A 13,464-nucleotide genomic window follows, 5' to 3' on the forward strand; every position below is an offset into this window, starting at 1 on the left:
AATGTGAAGATAAACTGATAGAACTGCAATAATGAGAGCATATTGTCACTAATAAATACACATACTGTGCTGTGCTGCTGGCTCGCTGTAGTGGTCTGTTTCCATTAGTTCTTGCTTGTGTAGTCTAAGGGAACCTTGTGGGCACACATTTTTTTTTTTTTTTACCAACACTCCTTTCTAAGAAAATGTTTCATCAAGATGATTACACGCTATGGTGCTCAAAGTTAACTCCTGGCATGCTGATTGAGCAGGACACTTGTACCTTTCGGGGTCACATTTGAGAACTGTGATTTGTATCAAAATGCATACAAATGTTACCTCAGCAGCTTTTTGGTTGCATCCGAATACACTTTGTTCAAACTCGTATTACAAATGAGGAAACCCGCACAACAATCTCACAAATGCTGTGTGAGATGATTAAAGAAAAAGATAAAAAGAAAATTGCCTTAACCTGAACTAAACTGGAACTCTCTATTTCAGATTCTTTATTTAATGAGAACCCGGACCAAAATTCCAGTATGGACCTGATCTTGAAAAAGGTGGAAGCTATGTCTTTGAAAGGTTTTGGTCAAGAGCAAAAGATGCAATGCCTTTTGTCTCAGTTTTCATATCAGGCATTAGAGTCCCTTGATTCTCAGGTAGATTTAGTTGATCATATTCTCTAACAAACCGGGTGTTTAATTTAGACCTACTGCTCTTGAACTGGTCTTTAAAACACCTTCAAAATATTAGCATGATGTTTAGAATGATCGACCTATTGTTTAACCCATCACACTTCTTTTTGTAGACTTTGGTGCATCATTGGAACACAGATCAAGCACAACAAATAAATGCCCAAATAGGGAGGCTGGACAGACATTTTATTATGTTATAACAAGAGATTTCCTGTGGCCTCCACATTCCTTTTACAGTTTTAAGCGTGCAGGGGAAAACCCAAGAATCACTAGGGACCTGGGCATACAAATGTTCAAAGTGATACACGGGTCATGATCAATGTATGAATCAATATAACAAGAATCACATGGGCCATTAATGTCATATTCAGAGTAAGTTTAATGTCAACACCGTTTGCCTGTGAGAGTCAAGGGACCATCAGGGCTCAAGTAAATAGGGGAGGAAGATGCAATAGTTTGCAGTCTCCTACTCTCTTGAAGTCATGCTTGACCAGAGGGCCCCGAGTAAATGTTGCCAGGTAGCCTACCCAAGGGAGTGGCAGAAAGGTGAGGAGGAGTAACTGCAAGTCGTGAAGGTAGAAGCAATGAGATGCCCGAAGGTGCGGTGGCCAAATAATTTAACAAACGGCCAACTCGTTTTAGAATACATGCACATCAACAAGTAGAGAGCCAGTCATCCTTTTTGCTGGTTCCTCCATCACTTCATCCTCAAGTTGCATTAAGCATCTCACAACATTCCCCAGCTCGATCTTTGAGCTCCTGGTAGTTTAGGATTGGTTAAATCATTACAGATTTTTCCTAGAGACTCTTAGATAAAGATAGCCATATTTTGTCAATTGACTTTGGTAATATTTTATAAATAACTTTAATAAATAACTGCTCCACATGTCAGTATGCTACACAAGGTTTATTACTAAGGGCAGAGTATTTATGTCTAACTTGAGGAGGACACTGTTGGTTTTATGTTACAATGATATTAAATATGGTTTTATTTGTAGCCTTTGCTTAAGTTAGTATCCTCTGCAGATGTGCACTGTTATTCATGTTTGATTTTCTCTTACAGAAAATTATGTAAATGAATGATATGGTCATGGAGTATAATTACCAGCTGTATTGCATTATTTATAACTGAAATTAAGGTCATCCTGAGTGGATACAGCAGGTTTTATTGCACGGAATGAAGCTATAAATATTTTTGAACCTTAATTTACATGATTAAGTTGTTTTCTTAGTATATTTCCAAATGTGTCCATACATCTCAGGTTGGAGGCACCTTGGCGTTGAGGTGGTAATGGGTGATCTGAATTCCCAAGGATGGCACCCAAGGTCTGAAACTCCCATTACAGAGAATTGGTTTACAAGGTAGGTTGTGAGCCAGCAGCTGATTTAGACTGGCCAATAGTTGTGGGGAAAGTCGTTTTTAACACGAATTGTATTTAACAAGATAAAAAGAGCTATATCAATATAATTCTTAGGTGATGCTCACCTGCAGACGTCAGTGCCACATGGATGAAGGTAACAGTGATGGCATAGTCCCAGACCCAACGTTTCACCACCGCAGCAAATAGAAGGCCGCAGGTAAAGTAGGTTAGCTCCATGGACAGAAGGTTCACTGTAGAGGTAAATCGGAGAGAATAATACTACTTTTTTTTTACCACAAGCTGCACCACCCCATTTTGCACGCAAGGACATTTTCTACAAGCACCTGAAGTTAATAACAAACACATTGCAAGACCTCTAAAGAACCCACAATGTATTGGTACGGCCAACAGGGTACAGACACTGTGATTAAAGAAAACAAGCATTGGAAATGCAATAGGTCTCGCATTAGGAAAGTTTGAGCAATTGGTATTGTAAAGGACACTTTTTTTATTTATGTGTTGGTTTTGAAAATAGCAAAAGTAATAGCTTTGTCAGTTACAATGTCAATAGTTTTAACTTTTGCAAATGTGACACCTATAGCATTTGTAATGCAATGTGTGTTGTCTTTACGTGACTTAGATGTATTGATATTGCAAATAACAATGGCTTTTAATTTTGTAAATAATTAATACTTAAATAAAATTTATTGTAATTTATAATGGTAATAGCTTAAACGTTTGTAAATTAATTTTGTGAAGATTATGTTCAGTGTATTTTATTGTGACGAAAATCCAAGAACATTGCATTTGCACCTGGTGGTGGATGTGGTGGTGGATGTGGAGGTGATGGTGGATGTGGTGGATGTGGTGGTGGATGCGGTGGTGGTGGTGGATGCGGTGGATGTGGTGGTGGTGGATGCGGTGGAGCATGTGTTGGATGTGGTGGTGGATGTCATGGTGGATGTGGAGGTGATGGTGGATGTGGTGGAGGATGCGGTGGTGGATGTGGTGGTGGATGTGGTGGTGGTGGATGCGGTGGAGCATGTGGTGGATGTGGTGGTGGATGTCATGGTGGATGTGGAGGTGATGGTCGATGTGGTGGATGTGGTGGTGGATGCGGTGGTGGTGGTGGATGCGGTGGTGCATGTGGTGGATGTGGTGGATGTGGTGGTGGATGTCATGGTGGATGTGGAGGTGATGGTGGATGTGGTGGTGGATGCGGTGGTGGTGGTGGATGTGGTGGTGGATGTGGTGGTGGTGGATGCGGTGGAGCATGTGGTGGATGTGGTGGTGGATGTCATGGTGGATGTGGAGGTGATGGTCGATGTGGTGGATGTGGTGGTGGATGCGGTGGTGGTGGTGGATGCGGTGGTGCATATGGTGGATGTCATGGTGGTTGTGGTGGTGGATGCGGTGGTGGTTGTGGTGGTGGATGTGGAGGTGGATGTCATGGTGGATGTGGAGGTGATGGTGGATGTGGTGGTGGATGCGGTGGTGGTGGTGGATGTGGTGGTGGTGGATGCGGTGGAGCATGTGGTGGATGTGGTGGTGGATGTCATGGTGGATGTGGAGGTGATGGTCGATGTGGTGGATGTGGTGGTGATGGTGGATGTGGTGGTGGATGCGGTGGTGGTGGTGGATGTGGTGGTGGTGGTGGTGGATGCGGTGGAGCATGTGGTGGATGTGGTGGTGGATGTTATGGTGGATGTGGAGGTGATGGTCGATGTGGTGGATGTGGTGGTGGATGCGGTGGTGGTGGTGGATGCGGTGGTGCATGTGGTGGTGGATGTCACGGTGGTTGTGGTGCGGTGGTGGTTGTGGTGGTGGATGTGGATTTTGTCGATCATTTAAGTATAAGCACTGTATGTCAGTCAACTACATTGTACTGACTCTAATAGATGGACATATATAGTTTTAAGCACAATCACTTTAACAATGGAGAATTGGCTTGCTCAACACAAGAACGTTAATATTTATCATAGGATACCCAACAAGGGACTTCAGTGAGACTAACATATGGGATGACCACACTCGTGAAGCAAATGGTCAAATAGTCCAATTCCTAAAAACATTTCTCTTTATACCAAAATAAATAAGGAATCACAAAATATAAGAAATTAGGGCGATCAAATTGGTGGTTCATTTGTAATTAGGATAGGACATACAGAGATAAGCATGAACGTACTAACTGTCCGGCTTTACAAGATGGCTGCCGTACTTTCACATGTACTTGTAGTCTTGATATCTGCGATACTTAAACATATAGTATCATACAGTTGCACCAAGGGATTGAGCAATTATAGATATGAGTGTCAAATACAACCCAAAATAAATATAAAAATGACTTAGGCAAAGACGGCACAAATAGAGGTTATATAATATAGACAATTACCAAAAATAATGAACAGAGCGGACTTTTTAGTCCTTAAAGATGGCCGCAGTGTAAACGACAAACCAGAAGTCCTTCCTCGATCTTTACACTGGTAGACAAGGGAGGAAATCAACACACCACTAGATCACGCAGATCTCAGATAGTATTTCAACAGGAACGCGGGAGTCTCTCACTCGAGCGTACTCTGCCTCGAGGACCCCGGGAGGCGTCTCGATAACTTCATGAAATCCGAGAAGGTAAGAATTACTGACAGCAACCTTATGGATATGCGAGCGAAAACGAGCTAATCTCACTTCTAAGAGCCGGCGAATAGCTATAAGAGAATAATTTATGGGACCTTTTTACTTTTTTCAAGAACACGAGGGGTTTTAACATATGGCTGGGGAGTTGCAAAGACCGTAACACGGCGGGCAGGGGAGGGGGCGGAGCGGGGAGAGGTGCGACACGGCAGGCAGGGGAGGAGAGTAGGAGGAGGAGGGGGGAGGAGAGTAGGGGAGGCACGGCCTAGCGGCCGTGCAATCAAGAAGTGAGGGGGCGGAGCTGGGGGAGGCTGTAAGAGAGAGTAGGCAAGGCAGGCGGCTGGGGGCATGTGCACGCGCTTTTAAGCTCAATGCGCATGCGCATTGAGCTTAAATTTCTCGTGCACTGCAAGGAATCGCCACGATTCCTTGCAAGTTGGTTAAAGAGTGGATAAGCCCCCATAGTCTCGCAAGCTCGATGCGCATGCGCATCGACAGGCGAGACCTAAAAAGGCGAATAGAAAATGTAAGCAGATTTGACTAAATGCATCTGTAATGTAGTTATTGTTATCATAATGTTAAGAGAGCTACACTATAATTCTGATGGATACTTCTACTTGCAGATTATTCACCTGTAGACTTATGCCAGGCATCAGCCTCGATCGGTAAAACTTCAAAGCTCTCAAGTCACCGGTAGTGGACACTGGCTTTGTATTAACACCAGAAGTGAAATCAAATGACCTTGCCGAAGCCACATAGCACCCACCACGGCGCAGAAATATCAGCAACCCTTTCATGCCTTCAATGTGGTTGTGGAGCTTGCTCTTTCTTGAGTCATGAGTTTTCTTCACAAAATGCCTTTCAGTACAGTACAGATGTCTCTTCAAACACACTTGGACCTCAAGCCTTGGTGGAACTGTGAGAGACAGATGTCCATTGGTGACCCCCATTATACATGCCTTTGGTGCCTAGGCGCGGACCACAGCTCCTGTACCTGTGAATCCTGCCTCAGCATGCACTTGAAGGCTAAGACGGAGCGTAACGTCAAGTTACTCCTGACCCGGGCTCACAATGACAGGCGCAGGTGTTGGTAGGCGAATCCACGATCCAGGTCACCATCACCGTATTCTTCAGGTAAGCAAGGAAGAAGCAACACAAGCATGGCAGAGGTAAGTCACAGGATCTTCATCCTTGGAAAACTGAGTTGGTCAATGTGGAACTAGCAGCTCCTTCGCCGAGCGGCATCGAGCCAGTAACCCCAACCCAAGGCTGCCTTAATTTTTGCCTGGACAGCCTCTGCTTCTCTGCTCCAACGGCACCAGCTCCAGGTTTCCCATAGCTGGCATCTTCCTACCCATAGTTTCCGACACCAGGTTCGGACCCAGCAACGTTTCTCAACCCCTTGTAATGCATCTTTGTGAGAGTCAAAGCACCGTCCCATGCACCCTCTGAGCCCATGCGCCAGACAGCCAACATATGTACATATCTTGGACTTGGACGCCAGCGCCATTCGGCCTTCACCTCAGTACCTGCTGCATCTTTTTCGCTGGAGGCCTGCTGCACAAGGATGCAGTCCTTCACTTGGTGGGAAGTCTAACCACAGAAGCCCCCACCACTGTCCCTTCCCCAGGCGTCAGAAAAATAAATCAGCGCCACCTCCAAAGAGCAGGTCTAGAAGAGAAGCCCAGAGACAGGTCTAGAAGAGAAGCCCAGAGACTTTTGGAGGAGAAAGAATATAGGAAAATGATGCATAACCTTTTTGGATCAGATTCTGGCTATGGTGATGATGGTGGTGGAGGAATAGCAAACAATGAAGATGGAACTTCCAACAGGCTCCATGACCCCTCGATGAAATTTCCTTCTACTTTTTTCTACTAAAAAAGGCTGGAGTGATACTGAAGCTGCAGCTCCCAATGGTGAATATTGAGAAAAATGGGGTTCCCTAGGGAGCCTGAAGCAAGATGGCCGCACATTAGTGCTGCTTTGTTGCTTGGGGAACCATCCGGCAAATATCCTTCACTATCGCTGCCATCCAGCGGAAAAACGACCATATACCAGATACTCTGCATTAGAGAAGTGCATTTATGTGTAGAACGCCGCCGTCTGAGCGCTCTGTGCCATATTTTTGGCAGTGGCAAGAACTGCACAACATGGCGGCTCCCGCAAGTGGTTATCGCCCCAATGCTGTCCGGATCCACAGGTGCTGGTGAGTGCTTGACATAGCGGCCGTCGGGGAATCGGACGGCGACAGACAGCGGAAAGGACGAGCGCTACCTCTCAACCCAGTTGAACGTGGTAAGGAGATATCACCATATTGCGAGCACGCAAGCAGAGTCCTAGCGGCTAATGGCAGAGTCTGATGTGAGGTGCGCGGCCGCCCACGAACTACTCAAAAGTGAGATATAGCGGAGGGCGTCGGCTCTTGTTGTACTATCCAGATGCTCTAATTGCTGCCGGTGCGGAACTGGCTGAGGCAGCTGTGTGGGTGGAACAGTGGTCGAAGTGGGGAAAAAAAGTAGGGGAACTGTGGGTGGAGAATCAGGGGGCGGGAATAACCGAAGATTGGATCAGTGGGCGGAGTCAGGGGTGTGGCTAGAAATAGCAAAACATTCCAATTTTTTGTACGTTTAGCATTTCACTGACCACATACAGCTTATAACGTTATTTAATTCAAACAATGGATAAACATGTTTATTTTAGGTTTAATTCAGGAAAAAGCAAACACTCATAGAGAATGTAGGTTTATGTAAAGTGTGCAACATATGCAAATCAGTCTTGATCCTGCGCCCAATGGGAGCAGTCCAGCCCAAACTGCCAGGCCAGGTCCTCCCCGGACTGGAAACCAGCATCTTAGGACCGGTTTCGGGCTTTCAGCCCTCATCAGCCAGGATAGCTTGATTCCAGTGGCATGGAGAGCACGCGACCCACATCTGGGCATACCCGTCCCACTTGGGGTGACAAAAGCAAAAAGAACAACTGATGGACAGAATGCAGAACAATGTCATACATTCACCCCAGTACAGAGATCTTGGCCTAAATCAATTGTTTCTTCGCTCACCATGCCATTCGAGTTTGGACCCAGCCATATGCAAATCAGTCTTGATCCTATGCCCAATGGGAACAGCCCAACCCTAACTGCCAGGCCAGGTCCTCCCTGGACTGGAATCAAGCATCCTAGGACCGGTTTCGGGCTTCCAGGCCTCATCAGCCAGGATAGCTTGATTCCAGTGGCATGGAGAGCAAAGGACCCACGTCTGGACATACCCGTCCCACTCGGGATGACAAAAGCAAAAAGAACAAGATGGACAGAATGCAGAACAATGTCATACATTCGCCCCAGTACGGAGATCTGGAGCTAAATCCATTGTTTTTTGCTCACCATGCCATTCCAGTTTGGACCCAGCCATATGCAAATCAGTCTTGATCCTGCACCCAATGGGACCAGTCCAGCCCAAACTGCCAGGTCATATGTATTCAAGTGTCCTTTCATTCGAGAAGTGAACACAAAGCAGTACCCACTGAACTATGCACATAACATATTGCTCTTTGATATGCATGGTACACGTTCTTTGCAGCAGGCATATTACCCCTCTGCGCTACCTTAGATGAGTAAAACAGCCACTAGACAAAACACGCTCCCATCGCTCTCCAGCAGGTACATTGATCACCAAAGTTATCTTGGCACTTGTATTGTTGACCAAAACCTGCTGAATATACAAAGAACTTTGCAGTGTTTTTAAAACTCCTGCACTTGTACAAAACCGGTCCCCCCAAACTAAACTGGCCCCTACCCTTCCAGTAGCCCTGGGAAACGCCTGATGCCTGGAACGGCCAGTCCGGCATAGTTACCTTTTTCAATGCAATACTGCAGATATGTATACTTATTAGATATAAACGTCATGGATCACTGTTAGTGTAAGATACAGATTCTTCTTGAATATCCTTTGAATTGGGTTCCTGCCTGAATGACACAAATGAGCATGTTTGGTACACAAAAGAAGGTATCTGGGTAGACCTCTGAGGTAAGCACATTAATGTTATTCATAAGGACCCTCACACAGGACCACTTACCCTTTTGAACTTCCTGTACAATTCCTGCCTGTGCTTAACTATGCATAATCTTTTGGCAGATGTTTTAAAGTTTGCACCTTTAACATAATCTTTCTAACAAGCAATATAATGTTTTTTTTAACTTCTAGCCAATTTTGAATTTTTTTTAGGGCCATGCCGAACAGAACAGAAATAAAGGCAGAATGCATTCATGGCATCTGCAGTCCTGTGACTTTGAGTTGAAGAGAAGTTGTATTGTGCAGAGATGGGTTTGGGTCCAGGCCGGGGAAACTCCCAGCCGAACCCTTGCTGAGGCAGAGGTTCCTGTGTTGTGCCAGAGGCTAAGCTCTCCTCTTGCTGGTTCAGAGACACGCTTGCCATAAGTAGATTGGAAGCAGCGTGACCCAGACGGTGCCTTGTCAAGGCAGAGGATCACCCAGCTCTTTAGAATAGGAGCTGTGTGTTCTGCCTCTTCATGACCTTTCTACTAGTCCCAGATCTGGCGGCACTGTCTAATCCCAAGTCTCTTGTGTCATTCAATGTGTTTCCAGTTTAGGGCGCACAGGTACTCAGTTCAGTGTAGTCAGTTTGTTCAAATAAACTAGTTTGTGTGCCTGTAGATAGAAGGGAAGGGGGAGGAGGTTGTGGGCACTCCAGACTAGGGTGGCCAACTGGCATGGGTGCAAATTCAGGATAGTGAGTGTAAGAGTTCAGGACAAGGGGTCAAAATTCAGGACAAACATTTGGGCCAACAGGTATGCTTTGCAGACACATCAGTAGATGTCATGCAATAGTATACTAATAAATAGGCAAGGAACATAAGTACAAGTCACTTCTCCTGCCCTGTCACTTTCTCCTGCCCGGTCACTACTCCTACCCTATCACCGCTTCTTCCCTGTCATTTCTCCTGCCCCGTCACTTCCCCTGCCCGTTCACTTCCCCTGCCCGTTCACTGCTCCTGCCCGTTCACTGCTCCTGCCCGTTCACTGCTCCTGCCCGTTCACTGCTCCTGCCCGTTCACTGCTCCTGCCCGTCCACCGCTCCTTTCCTGTCGGCTCTCCTGTCCGGTCACCTCTCCTGCCCAGTCACCTCTCCTGCCCAGTCATCTCTCCTGCCCGGCCACCTCTCCTGCCCGGTCACCTCTCCTCCCCTTTGTTCGCCATAAGTTGGCAGGGTATGCTCAGACGTGAGTCCCTTGCTCACTTTGCCACTGGATTCAAGCAAACCTGGCTGAAGATGGCTGGAATGCCAGAAACTGGTCCTACGAAGCTTGGAACCGGTCCAGGGAAGGCATGGCTTGGCAGTTCGGACTGGACTGTTCCCATGAGGTACAGGGTCAGACGGATTTGCATATGGCCATGTCTGAACTGGGGTGGCAGAGTAGGCTAAAGAACGGTGATGGATTAAACCCAGATCTGTTGACTGGGTGTGAGTGTTTGATTGGTTCAGATGCTCCGTCCATCATCACCCCCTTTTGTACCACACAAAAGGGAAGGCAGCAGTGGAGCCCTGTGAGCAGAAGGAGCAAAAGTTGGTCGATGTTCATTACTCATAGCTTGATGCTGGTGAAGAGGAAGGTGGGGGCAGAAGGAGCCCCACATCATTTTGCACAGCTGTATAATGTGCTACGCACACACACAAATGCACACAATCCACACTCACACACAAAGCACAACATAAACAACGCAAATACACCCACAATAAAAACAAGAATGTGCACACATATAAACACAACACACGCAATTACGTTACACAAAATAAAAAACACACACACATACAAAGGCCCACAGCACACACACAGACACACCAAGCACACACAGCAGCAGCATACACACAGCAGAAATTCCCAATATTTGTTCTTGGCTATGAGTTGATTTATTCCCCTTTTTGCTCGCAATCTCTTGCCTGCTTACAAATGCATTGGAAAACAGCCCTTGTTTTGGTTCCAATCACAGTTGAGTGTACATTTTATTTATTTATAAAGTTTTATATAGCGCTAGCTAGACCCGTGGGTATCAGAGTGCTTTACATAGACAAAGGAAAAGAAAAGATTGCATAACATCGCAGGACATGAGGATGCATAAAGTAGTTCATACTTCTTTTACAATATCCAAGACATCTTCTTTCTGCTTAGTGTAAATGTGTGTTCTGCCACATATGGGAGGACCAACAGTAGTTTAAGAAGCAGTGAGTGCAGGGAAATGCAACATATTCATGAATCACCCAGAAACAAAACTTGTGTTTCTGACAGCGGATTAAGATAGAGTTACTGGATCCTTTGTACAGGATCAATTTGTAGTGATTCTGCGGAAGTCATGACATTAGGTGATAAGCATGCCCCTATACATTAAAGCAGTTAGAAACATGCAAACAGTTGGCATAAATCACTCAGTAAAATACAACTCATTGTTTCTTGCCAGGACTTGAATTTCTTAATTAATCCTTATACTTCCCGTATTCCTATGTCTTAGTCATGTGAAGTTTTTGTAGTAATCATTTTATGGGCACATCCATGGGAAATGGCGTAAATCCTGCTATCAGTGTTTTTATATTGTTTTACATTTTAACAACTCTAATATTTTATCACTATAAAGAGTTAACGTGAGAAATCACTGAAAATCGACTATTAAACATCCATTGATTCTCTGTTAATTGCTAAGGAGGTTTTACGAGACACTACTGTTTTTAGGTCTAGTTAAAAATACAAATGGAATAGAGTGCACCTGGAGACCCATTGGTTTTTTTTTTAAATATGGTTAATACATCGAAGAAAGAAGGGGTGCTTTTATTTGTTTCGGATAACATGAAAAATATGTGTGACCCAAGGTTGCCACTTGGTTCCTGGGATGCAATTAATCTTACGTTAACATTGCTAATAGTTTAAATGAAAAACTAGAGAAAATATGCAACAGCGCACATGCTCTTACCAGAAAAAATAATGTGCTTATAATCATTAATTATTTAAAGAGAATAAAAGCCTTGGAGTTTGACAGATTGGGAACTCTGACCTTAATTGGCAGAGCTCTTATAATCTGGCGTATATTTGTTGCAAAATGAGCCATGGCCTGCACCCAGATACAGAGACACCTCATGCAGATCTCACTGGGATATGCTAACGACAGGCCGTGGGCGGGCGCATTGTCATTCCAAAGGGGTTAATCAGCCTCAATTGGAATGACAATGGGCCTGCCCGCAGTCTGTGCTAGCTCAGGGAGGGGCTGCTGCTGCCTCTGGAGTTCAACAGAGAAGTGCGAGCAGCCCCTGAAAGCTGAAAAAAAGTTCTCGTTGTAAGTAGGACTATTCTTGCCGTCCCGGGATGCTTTATTTAAAGAAAGAAGTAGGGGAACGGACTGAAATAATTTTTAGAAGTAGGGGCACGCCGTGCCCTTCCGTCCCCGCCCACTTCTACCGCTGGAGTGGAATACTGCTGCGGCCACCGGAGCGACACACTTGCGGCCTTACAAAAACGCGGCAGCGGCCTGGCGTATGCTGCGGCGGAGCTGCCAGGCTACACAGGTAGCACTTCACGACGTTGAGCTGCAGGCCTCGTATTGTGTGCGAGGGGCAGCGGATTGCATGTACTGTATTAATCTGGGCAGGCTGGGTCAGCACTGAGCTCTGTGGACCCGATCGCTATCCTATGACGCAGCTTTGATAAAGTGATCGACGCCCAAGTTGCGGACTCTGGGGATCGGCTAGGGCCCGGCAATGTACATTGGCAGCGATTGTGATGACAGGTGGCTGAAGAGACATCTGCGAACTAACTACAGTTCATAAGCATATCTATTTAATGCAGCTAGAGCGCACAAGCCAGGAGCTGCGGGATAAAGAGCTGTTCCCTCAACTCGCTCGTAGTTTGAATAAAGTGTACAGCGAGTAATCGCGGTGCAGGCCGTAGAAGGCTGGACTGGGGAGCGGCGTGTTCAACACTTGTGTGCAGAGACTGTAGTGAGAGGTGGAGACGTGGAGAAGGGCACACGCCGCAGCCTGACTGGAACATCTTGCAGTGCCAACAATATGCGGACGCTAAACTACTAATTAACAGTGAGTGAGACACTATTTCATAACTAACAAGATCACAAATCTTAACGGGTTAAAACAAGGGTGAGTGCTGGCACCCTGCCTTTTTACATCACTGACCTGGATGAGCACCTTCGGTCGATTCACTCCGAACCTCCAAAACTTGGCAAAATACCTCCACCTAGCCTTCAATATGCGGATGATATCGTTCTACTAGTGCAAACACCAGTAGGTTTGCAAAAACTAATCACCAAACTTGAGGCTTACACCACCTCGGCTCAATTAACCATTAACCATCAAAAAATGAAGGTGCTGCTGCAAAGATCTTAACCACTTCGATGCTGATGACGAGCTCAGCTCGTCATTAGGCTTACCTGCCGAGTGCGGATGACGAGCTGAGCTCGTCACGTAACGCGGTAATTTCGAAAATGCCACACACAGCGGGAAAAGCCGCTGCAGCGATGCGGTTAAAGCAGTGAAAGACCATAAATTAATTTGGACCTTGGACAAGCGACCCCTGACCGAGGCGGACTCATACAAATACCTAGGCTTTCGAATTGGCCGAACCTGAACTTCAAGACACATCTGGACCAAGGTCGCACGAAATCCAAACAGATGCAGTTCACCTTTAAAATTACTGTCATCATGACACTGCGCTCCGACTGGTCAGGAAAAAAGGCACTACAACTTATCAAGGCATGTAGGTTGCGCTGTTCCCTGATTTTACG

The 13,464-nt window shown here is 45.8% G+C and overlaps 1 protein-coding gene across 1 annotated transcript in view; it reads right to left on the reverse strand.

Moving 5' to 3' along the window:
- TMEM244 (transmembrane protein 244) overlaps positions 1-13,464 on the reverse strand; it is a 289,090-nt gene that overhangs the window by 33,950 nt on the left and 241,676 nt on the right. Inside the window, exon 4 of the mRNA XM_086957516.1 lies at positions 2,161-2,286. Coding sequence (XP_086813642.1) covers positions 2,161-2,286 — 126 coding nt within the window. The remainder of the gene's footprint in view (positions 1-2,160; positions 2,287-13,464) is intronic.

This window comes from Lissotriton vulgaris, chromosome 2_1 (assembly GCF_964263255.1).
Source record: "Lissotriton vulgaris chromosome 2_1, aLisVul1.2, whole genome shotgun sequence".
In the NCBI taxonomy this organism is placed as follows: Eukaryota; Metazoa; Chordata; class Amphibia; order Caudata; family Salamandridae; genus Lissotriton; species Lissotriton vulgaris.